General features: G+C 49.6%; 1 protein-coding gene across 1 annotated transcript in view; it reads right to left on the reverse strand.

The window, feature by feature from the left end:
- Positions 1–234: 234 nt before the first annotated feature.
- Positions 235–11,058, reverse strand: part of LOC112975957 — a 19,734-nt gene continuing 8,910 nt past the window's right edge. Inside the window, exon 11 of the mRNA XM_026086668.1 lies at positions 235–353. Coding sequence (XP_025942453.1) covers positions 235–353 — 119 coding nt within the window. The remainder of the gene's footprint in view (positions 354–11,058) is intronic.

Consider the following 11,058-nt stretch of genomic DNA (forward strand, 5'->3'; position numbering starts at 1 on the left):
GCGATAACTGAGCCCTGCTGTGCTCATCCTGGCAGCATTCATCTGAGGCTACACTGTTGTTTTCCAGAGATGTTCCTCATTAAGCAACACAGCTAGAGACTTCAAAAATGGGGTGGTGACCACACATCACCTTCCGAGATGGTGCCTCTACAGAGAGAAGACAACTTTGGGCAACATGTCCTATCCACGGAGATGGAGTATTCAGCCACCTCAACCATTAACTCCATTTGTCTTCTACCAGACGGCAGCTGCATTCACCGGAGACTGCTCTGTATGTCCAAGGAGCATCTCCATGCCTGACTTAGTGTTGAGACGCATGAGCTGTGCCCCGTGTTGCCTAGCACCAAGAACACCTATCACACAGAAAAGAGTAAAGATGTCAGGGTGTAATAGGTTATTGGATTTCTTCCACAGCAGTGTTACCCCTGCTTCACATTAGTAGAAAAATACTCCCACAATGCCTGAGCCTAAGGAAAAAGAAAACAGCTCCTAGAAATCCTCCATGAACTCTAATATCTCATCCCCACAGGTCACCAAGAGCTTAAGAGAGATCAGGGAAAACCAGGGCAGGAACGTGGTGGTATGTTCCCAGCACAGCCTTCCACCTTCAGGCTATTGCATGCACAGTGAGAGAGACAATGCCACAGCTTTGTGTTGAAGTGCCTCAGTGTACTTTTTTTCCATGAATTTGCCTAATCGCCTGTTATATCCTTTCTGAAGGGGGGCAAATATGACTGTGTCAGTATTCAAAATGGTGCATAAATGGGTTTCAAAGCTTGGGTGTCCACTGGGTCCGATGCAAGAGATGATTTTGTATTGCCAGGCTCAGGACCGAACCTGCAGGTTCATGCTCAGCCCATGCAGACCCTGGCTAGACCATGTCCATGTCTGGATGAGTCCCAGGATCACACTGTATTGCCTCTCTCCTTTCCCCAGATCCTTGGTTTCCAGATGGTCTAACAGGTCAATCCAGACATTCGGAGGAGCAGGATTTGTGTGCTGCAAAGCACCCACATGCCATGCCTGGGAAGCTCTCAGCGTTTCTCCATACCAGCCCATTGCAAAATCAGCTTCTGGAAGGACTCTGCTTCTCATTTCTCACTCTTGTGCCTGTCCGTGCTTCCCCAGTTAACCCTGCCAAATTTTAGTCACTTCTTAAAACAGTTCCAATTAAATGGCTTTTCAGTTAGTTTGATCAGAAGTGCTTTTTGCTAGAAGTGCGGCACACCTGTGAAATCAGGCATTTCCTGCAGGACAGCTACTGCCTGAAAAAAGTTCGGATTTTCTCTTGGAAAATGCTCAGCTCAAAAACAGAACTATTTGACCTTGCAGCCAACATTTTCCTTTATAATTTCTTCCAGAATTTGAAGTGGATTCTTCCCTCCTCCCCCCACCCCCAAATTTTTTCTCATCAAAATATTTCATGGATAAAAAACAAACCAAAAGCATTCTCCACTGGCTCGGAGTTCAAACAGGCAAGATTTTCACACAGCACAGACCTGAGCCTTGGAATTGCTCTGGCTTCTTGGCAAAGTCTGTTCAGTAAAGTAGCTCAGAGTACCCAGATTTGTCCAAGGCACGCCTCCCACCAATTTAACACTGGGGAAGATAATCCAGTTTTAAAATGAGAAAAAAATGTCAAATATAGATTTACTGGGGCTTTCCTTTCCAGTAAATATTTATTTTTTTTCATTAGCAGCAACTATCCCACAATCAGCCTCTTGACTACCAAGTCATAATTTTACATGTATCATGTTTTCCCTCTGTTCTATACAGATCAGTCCAGAGGATCGCTGCAATTTATTTGACCAACAATGGCGTGGCCCCTGTTTGTTCGCTGGACCAGATTGCTGCGAGATAGGAGAGCTGGGCTGCATGCCTCCCTGCTCCTAATGCTGAGAGATTAGATARGGAAGGCAGATAGCCTGGCTAAGGAAGCAAGCAAACGAGCAACCCTAAATACCTTCCTAGGCTCGGTGACCATAAGTCCTTGGTGGTGACTGGTCCTTGTGGGATAATGCCAGGAATAGGCATATTAAACACATGAATGTCAAGTTCTAATTCATCTCTTTAATGTTGTACAGTAGGAGGACTGTACCCCCCTGCTGCAGTGTAATTTCACGCTGAGGAGTCTGATGGGGCTTCCTGCAGACTGATCCTTTATGGATCAGAAAACTCACTTTCTCTTTGTGTTAGAGGGTCCAGAGATTATCTTATTAACCATTTCCATGCCAGCACAGATTAAACACCAGAAGAGACTCTGCCTCTTCTGAGGACTCCTCTGTAGTGCTTCTTTTCCTTCCCACAGGCTCACATTGCAGAAGTGGAGAACATTAAAAACCCAACCCTCTACCAGAGGGTATCGTATTTATGTGAGCAGATAGTTTATTTTGTGTTTTCTTGGCTCAGGTGCAACACCAGCCTTGTTTGAACCCAAAATCAGTTTAAGCAGCTTAGTGCATCCACGATAGGCCTCCTGTTTTTCAGCTTCTTCTTCTCCCCTCTCCTGTCCTCGAAAGACACAGTGTTTAAAACTCCTTCAGCATTGATGTCCTTTGGGTACCACCTGCCCCAGAGCTGCTAGCTTAGACTGCAGGAGGTACAGGTTCCCCTCAACCAGCACTACACTACTTGGCAGTCGTATTAAACCAGCTCCAAAATCTGATGTATTGGATCTCAAAACATAGGATAGGCTCCCAAACATGGTCTGGATGAGGTCATGATTATCACCTGTGGCCCAGGAATTGGACAAAGCCAGCTGGAGGGGTCTGAGATGTCCTCACCCCTAGCTGAAGGCAGCGTGTGCTAATAGTCTCAGCGACCTGCGGATCCACCTCAGGCATCATGCACTGGCCTAGCCCAGCGGCAGGAAAGGCTGGTTCCCTCCCACCATCACAGCTGGGCAGACAGTCCCACCCACACAGTAACATCACAAACATCTTCTGAGCCCATGAGGGCTCATTAGGGCTGTCCTGCGGCTTCCCTTGCATTGTGTCCATCTACTCTGTGTTCGCACAGCACCAACCTCTGTGGGACCCCAACTCAGCCAGTCCTTAGGCAATTCGTAGTATCTTTAAGTGACCTGACTGAGAGCTCAGCTGAGACCTTGCTGTGGGGACAGCAAGACACAGCAGCGATCAGTCTCTGCTTCCTCCAAAAGTAGAACACCACATGGATCAGGAACAGGCTGCAGGAGAGAGGACAGAGACTCAGGCAGGTTCTCCGAGACTCCTCAGGATGGAGGATTTTCCAGCCTGGGGAGACAAAAGCCTCCTGCTTTCACCACTGGACCACACCGCCTCCCCAAATGATGCCAGAGGGCCACCCTGTAGCCACAGCCCAGCGTGTAACAGGAGATGATAGTTTATAATCTCATTTTCTGGGCTGGCTGCCCTTCTGGTGCCTCCCATGCTCCATGCAAATCATCTGGAGTCTTATGTCTTTGCCTGACAGGGCCATTCTCTCCAAGTTTAAAGTGCAAATTACTTTYGGGAGGCTTGTTTGCTTCTAACAGGTTTCTGGTTGTGCAGGGAGTTTATCAGTGAAGATGTTTTCCCAGGAYGGACCCATCAACAGACGTGCAATTCAGTCTTGTTTGGACACAGCACTGCAGCCGGGGTCAGACTCTGTTACACACCACTAAAGGGGCATCTGGGATTCCTCCAGGTTCCGGGATTAGTCGGGCTGAACTCAAGAGATCATTGTTTGTCAAATATAAAAATTTATTAGAGATAAGCGGTTCTACRCATATAACAGACAACACTGGACTACACTAAACAACTAACACTAAACAATCTACAAACTACAAGTATAAYGAAGCTAAAGTACATTAAAGCTAGAAAATACAGCAGGACTAAAGAAAGAATATGTATATATCAGAGCTCTATGGTCAAATCATGGGTATGGTGACTGCTTCCAACCTTTCCCTGTGTTTATGGGCCACCCCTCCAGTATAGTTTTGCCCAGATTGTTCTCACCAYACTCGAGCTGCGCCRGGATGATTCATGTTCTCCCTGGCAGTTGACAYCAGGGGTATCCCCTCTGATGGGTGGGTTGTCAGGTCCACAGKCCAGCTGACGGTGGGTCTGAGTCTGCACCCAGAGGTACGTGGCTTACTTTCTTTTATCTTTCCTTTGTTCCTGGGCTCAGCTCATTATCCGATCAAATAATGCCAGATCACAGTTACACAGCAGTTGGATGAGCTCAGTCGGTAACAGTGCGCATGTCAACAGATAACCCTGGTGTGGTTCTTATCAGTCTGAGCTGCCTTCCGCAGTTTGACTCCTGTAGAGTTTTGACTCTTGTATGGGTTTGACTTTTGTACAGATTAACTCCTGTACAGGTTTGACTCTTGTACAGAGTGACTCTTGTACAGGCTTCCCGACAGGTCATCTAGTGGAAAAACTCCACAGTGCCTGGATGCTTACAGTGTGAGTCTGTGGTGTCACAAAATCTCCATCAGGTCACTTCCCCTTTGCTGACTTAGTTTGTTCAGCAACCATGGGGCTGTTGGAGGATCTGCCACCAGGCTACAGCAACCCCACAGTGTGGTGACTGTGGCCATGGTACACTTGGGGTTAGTTAACTCTTGCAGAACACCCCAGAGCAAACCCCTCTTCTATGGGCTGCACCATCCTGAGTCCCACGCTTGCCTGTGCTGTGCATAACAAACTCTTGCTCACATGCAACCACATGTAATTTCTGCAGGTTGGGAGCAGCTCCAGCATGCCCTGATCACCTCTTTGAGTTGCCTGTTTATGCACCTCCCCATCCATCAGCATAGTTTCCTGAATCAGGGTCATCTCATCCCGTTCTCAGTTCACCTGGTGCACCAAAACACAAGCACTTCGATACAGCCTTTAGTAATTTCAGTTATTTTAGTTTAGGATATTGTTCACACCTGCTCATGTGTCAAGCTACAGAACCCAGTGGCAAATGTCATCACCACAAACAGCCTTTTTACAGCTAATGAAAAACAGCCTGTCTTTTATCTGCAGAAAATAGCATCACCTGTGTCTTATCATGGCCAATTAGTTAATGGCTCTCCAAGCAATAAATAGTCCTTCCACACCTACAGGGTTGTGTAAATCTCTTTCCAACTGTTCTTCTGTTGGATTAAGATGTGTTGCTGACTGTTCCCTCTTGCAAAGCAGAACTGTTGAATGAGGGCTGTAGCTGTCCTGTCCCTCAAATCAGGGGAGCCAAAGGCCCCTTGCCTTGCTGGGGCAGAGGCTGGCATGAGCCATCTTCCCCAGGGCACTTTGCTCTTTGGCCTCACTAGGCAGGTCACACGTTCCAGGGAAGTATGTGGGACAAGAGGACCCTGCCTGTATGAGAACAGTCCTGTAGTTTTGCTTTCTCCCAGCGCTTTTCACGCCACCAGCTTTCCAAGAAAGACATTCCCAGGCTCCACAGCCAGCTGTGTTTCACACAAGGAAAAAAGTTATTAAAGCCTTGAGGACGCAGCAGCATCTCAGTAAGACGATCTGCCCTGTGCAGGAGACCAGGCAGTTGCCAAGCATCTCTGCTGAGAAACAGTGAAGCACAAAAAATGCCGACCCCTCAAATTTCTAAGCACCGGGTCCCCCCTCATGTCCATACTGGATTGCAGAAGAGGGAAAGCCACCAGCTCCCATTCTCATAACAGCCTCCCGAGAAAGGGACCGTTTTGGGAGGAAGCGCCCCGAGGGGAGCCGAGGGCAGGAGCAGGGTGCTCTGCGCCTGCAGCAGGGCTGCAGCCACCTCTCCCTCTGCCGGCTGGAGGGTCCGTGCCATGGAGGCATGCTCGGAAAAAACAGACCTGTCGGAGGGAAAYGGCTTCAGCAGGGGCTGATAAGAACTTGAACATCATTAATAAGGGTGAATGGATTTTCTTTTCTAATTGAGGGATAATAGTTGTTCTGATAACAATGTTATCGACATTCATATTTTATGTTTCAGTAAAGAAAGAAAGAAACATCTCTGTTCTTCTCTGGCTTTACTTTAAGGTACAGCAATATAGAAAATGGACAGTGGCTGGAAGCCTCGTTTCAAATTCTGTGAGAGGGACTGAACTTTTTTTTTTTTTTTTCACAAATCAACCTACTTAAGAAACCCCCTGGGGAAAATGCGCAACTTGCACCCTTTATTTTTGCATTTACAGTTTGACCACTCTCTCCTCTACCCCCATGAGCTGGAGCAGGTTTGGCCGACGATGGGGGCTTTGATGTTCTCTTTCCAGCCAAGCCTATCTCGGTGGTGGGAGAAGGCTTTGGAAGCTGTGCAGGGTCCAGAAATCCTGCTGGAGAAAAACCACAGCTCGCGACCAAGCGGCACGGTTGCCAGCCGCAGAAGCGGAGCTGAAGCAGAGGCCGCTGCAGGTTAAGGGCGAAGCCAGTCAGGAGGCAGCTCTCCGGAGGATGCACGAGTGACCGATGCGTCCGCAGAGCCGCTCGCCTGCTGCCGGGCTGGACCCAGAGCCACCGGGCCGCCCGTCCCCGCTGTCGCCTCCCTCCCCAGCAGCGTGGAGCTGCAGGTCCCCGGGCGGCCGCTGCGCACCCAGCAGCGGGCAGAGTTAAGGGGAGGGTGGCAAAGGCAGAGCCCAGGGAGTGTGGAGACTGGTGGCCTCCTTCACCCTGAAACGGGGGAGATTTTCAGCGTGAATAAATGCAAAGCCCCCTATTCTGCCTGGTGCAGCGGGTTTCCCGGAGCGGCRCCTGAACGAAGGACCCTCTCCAATCCGCCAGCTGTCAGACCCCAGAGCAGCGGGGAGGACTGTTTGTTTAGACCTATGTGGGTTAGGCAGCTCGGACTTTATTCTTGCACTTTGATAGGTTCCTAAATGAAAATCCAATAATATTTTAAGTAGAACGAGTTCCCATGAAAGTCATTTCTAAATCGCCCGGCTCATCCTACCTGTCGGCTGGATTCTCCATCCCCACTGGCCTAAGCCAGGCGTAACGGCGCTGCTCCCAGGAACGTTACTCCAGGAGCAGAGTCCGGCCCTGCCGGAGAGAGTGCCCGCTCCTGCCTGCCTTTAATGAACATGTAAACAGACGGGAGGCTTCTGAGCAGAGCAACCCTTCAGTCAGGAAGTTCTCCAAAGCAGCTCGGGAGAAATAATACTTTATTCCTGGTGGTGCAAATAACTGATAGGGACTGGCTAAAAAGGGTTCATGCAAATACTCCCGAATTAAGCTCCGTCTGAAGTTAGAAAGGAAAGATGATAAACACACCCGGCTTTAAAACTGCAAAATATGCTTTGCAGGCATGAAACCGGAGGAGTAACAAAACTATCTGACATCATATTAAACAGCAAAGCATTTCTTATTCTCAGGGCTGCAGTTACCTAAAACCAGAGTCCCATTAAAGAGCCCTAACTATTATTTACATTTCTAAATCTTAAAACCATTAACAAAAGCCACTTAATTCAATTACTTTCCCTGGGCGCCAATGTTATTACATTATTGTCGTGAAGCCGAGTTTGGCTCTGGGTTTCTCTTTTTTTTTTTTAATTCATTCGTCTTTTCTCCGCACCGAGTGCCTCCCCCCCACCTCCCTGTCTTCCTCTCCCCCGATGTCATTGTGTAGAACTAATGGGGTAAACTGAAATGGTATCTGTCCTCATTGACAGGTTTATGAGAATTTAATAAAGCGTGGCGCGGATAAAATGAGATATTACAAGGCCACACAAAGCTGATTGACTTCTCCACGTCAGCATTTTTATTTGGTTATTTATTTATTTCTTTTCAACGCAGGGGTGATCTCACCAGTTCTTCAGCATTGCCGGCCCGGGAGAGATGCAAGTGGGGGGAAGGCGCAGGAGGCAGCAGGGACCGATTGATTGCTTGGCTGGTTTGTTTTAAAGAAGGACCTCGATGCTTTGCGGGTTTCCGGAGGCACCAGGAGGATGAAATGGCAGGAGTCTGGTGAGGGCGCCTCTGTGGCCGCCTCTGCACGCTCAGACCCCTCGGACCTCCTCGGGGCCCAGGGCGAGCTCTCTCCAAGCCATCGGGGTGACACGGGGTGATGCTAAAATGCTCCCCCTCGGTCCGCTCGGTAGACCCTCCCCGGACACAGGCGCAGGCAGGCTTATGTCAGTCGATGCAGAGCGGCTGATCAAAATCTGCAGTAGGACCCAGAGGGTCCCCAAGAAGGAAGGTCCTGCTCCTGCCACCAGGAAGATCCTGCAACCGGCTCCTGGCCAGGCGCACGCCTGCTCCTTGCCTCAGTTTCTCCCTCTGTCCAACGTCTCTCCTGCTCTTTTAAATGTTAATTGGAGTTTGACAGATCAAACCTTCCCTCTGGGAGCACCGGGAATGTCAGGGTGTACATTTAAGTGTGTATGCTCCCATCCCATGGCAAACAGGGACAGCTGCCTGGCCTGGAAATCGGGCTTGCGCAGTGGCTGGCTGGCTGTCTCCCTCTCCTGGCCTGTTCAGAAAGTGAGGCTCAGAGAAAACAAGAATTTGGTCCGGGTATGCGCTTTTCCAGGCAAGGAAAACTTGTACTGGTGGCCAAGGAGATCTGGGTTCAGCCCAGACACACTGCGAGACACAAACGGGCTCGGGACCCCACTTAAATCTTGACCCCAAACTGTGGGAGAATGTTTCTTTGTGGCAAGACTGTCGGGATTAAACCTGGCTCCTGTTAGACTTGAAAGTTGGCCTGTGGTGGCTTGAAACTCAAATAATTTCTACCATTCCCCCCACTTCTGCAATCTGCAATCAGAGAGAGTGGCAGAGATGCCCTTGCTGGTTCAAAAGCACAGGCAGCTTCGTGCGGTGCCAAGCGTGAGCTGTCAGAGAGCGCCGGCAGCCGGCGGGTTCGAGGCACAATCCTGGGCACCGGCACAAATCCTGGCAGCAGCAGGGCCATGGGCCTCTCTGAGCACCGGTGGTTTCCAGGATCAAACCCTCTCAAGACATCCTCCTTAGCAAAAGCAGGCAAGCCGGGTTGGACCAACAGCAAATCTCCCATCATTTTTTAAGAGGACTTAAAATCACCTGAAATAAAAGCGCTGCTCCCTACAAATGCTCAAGCTGTCCCATCACCCAAAGAGCCAGAAAAGAGGCTGCTGCTTCCTTTAGTGCTCATTGCAAGCCAAGCACATAGTGCAGGCTTTTAGGGTGCAAAAGCCTCCAGAGCACCAGATTTATGCCAGGCCAGCAGCTCAATCCTGCTCTCTGGTGGCTCACACCCGAAAGGCCATATCGCATCCAGCAGTCTTCCCTTCTCTGAGCAGTGTGAGGAACACCGAGCCTGGCCCAGCATTCACACAGGGGYTGGAAAGGGTCTGTGCCCCCCCCTTTTGCTTTTCCACTCCACAAAGGGGTGCAACCGACTCCCACTCCTTTTAAATYCCCTCCAAACCTGTGCAGAGGCCTGCTCCCCCTTTTTGGTTTGCGCTGCAGGAAGCACCCTGCTGCCCTACACACTTAACTCGCACCCCCTGCACCAGCCTTTCCTGGGCTGCCCCAGGCTGCAAACATGCCCCTCACCGTGTCTCCTTGCTGAAGGGCCACGGGGCGCGGAGCAAACCAGGGAGCATTTCTTCCCAATTTCTGCCCAGCTGTGACGTACGCGCGCTGCCAGCCCCACCGACACGGCAATACAGGGGCTCACTCAAAGCACAGGGCATATGCAGACATCCTCGGGGGACACCACGTCTGCCGTTCCCACCACCACCACCAGCCTCCCAGGACCAGGCCACCACTGCTTGTGACCCCAGTAATGGTTTTAATCGATTCAACAGACCCTGAGGCAGCATSCTATAAAGACTGGGCTCACATCATGCAATGCTCAGGAGCATTTCAACCTCTTYTCCATGCTGGCTTCACTCCAAAAAGTTTTAAACCCAGAGATGACATCCTATTCTCTCCTCTGAAATGCACCAGTAAAGAAAAAGACATGGCCAAACYTGTCCCCCTTCTCCAGCTTTGCTGTTCTGGCTCTGCTCCCCCTCCCTGAGCACCAGAGTTGCTCAGGATGTAAATGTATGTAAATCTTTGGCAGTATCCACAATAGCCCCGTATCTCCTGCTCTCTTTCTCTCTCCAAGCAGCTGGAGTAATTACAGTGTAGCAGTGCCAACATGAGGCATTTCTGCTGATGAATGCACTCAATCTAAGCACAGTTTTATGTATCATTAATTCCCGTAGCATTCAAAAAAATAACTTTTTTGATGGCAGATAATACTGTAATCACTCACAATTGCCAATACAATTATCTTCATTCAGCTGTGTAAAACAACTACAGGAGTAATTTTAGCCACTTAAATTTTCTTTCTCACTCTTTTCTTTTCTTATTTTTTAATGTTCACATGAAATGCAAAGCGGCTTGGACTCAGGTTGCTGTGACACAGTCACTACTAGAAAGGAGTCCTCACTCCCCCACCTGTACAGAGAGGAGGAGGTTTTCAGAGCCAGCCCCCTGCCCCCCGTGTTTGCAAGTTGAAGTATTTGCTTAAGGTGCTTTAAGCAGTTTTAGCGATCTCCAAAAGGGTCCCAGCATCCTGGACACCTCACTGCTAATCACTTTCCTGACTTCCCATCAACACTTTCCTGACTTCCCATCAAGCCACCACACAATAGCTGCTCCATGTTACATATGGAGCAGCCAGCTAAGGGTAAAAAACACTTATAAAATCCCATGCCCCCAAAATCTCTTCTAGCCAGCAAGCCCCATAATTTAATAGGCCAAATGAGGTGGAATGTCTCCTCTCAAAGATATTTTGAGAGGTCTGAGTGTTGCTAAAGGACCCCTGGCACTTTTCACAGGCACAGGAACTGAGCAGTGACAAGGAGGGTCAGCAGAGCTGCTGGTTTGTACTCCAAGTTTTATTTCCATAGAGGGGGAAGTGGAGATTTGCATATCACAGAGCAGTGAGCTTAACCTGGGTGATCAGTTGGCTTTGGTCCTCGCTTGACACATCACCTTCAGCTGCTTGTGTTTGCACATCAGGCTCTGGCACATGGGGCTGTGGGTCCCTCTCTTCATCCCTCTGGGGTGCCTGGGTTTGAACATCAAGCCCTGGCTCACCAGGCTGTGGGTCCCTCTCTTCATCCCTCTGGGGTGCCTG

This window comes from Apteryx rowi, unplaced genomic scaffold (assembly GCF_003343035.1).
Source record: "Apteryx rowi isolate R43461 unplaced genomic scaffold, aptRow1 scaffold_7, whole genome shotgun sequence".
Taxonomy (NCBI): domain Eukaryota; kingdom Metazoa; phylum Chordata; class Aves; order Apterygiformes; family Apterygidae; genus Apteryx; species Apteryx rowi.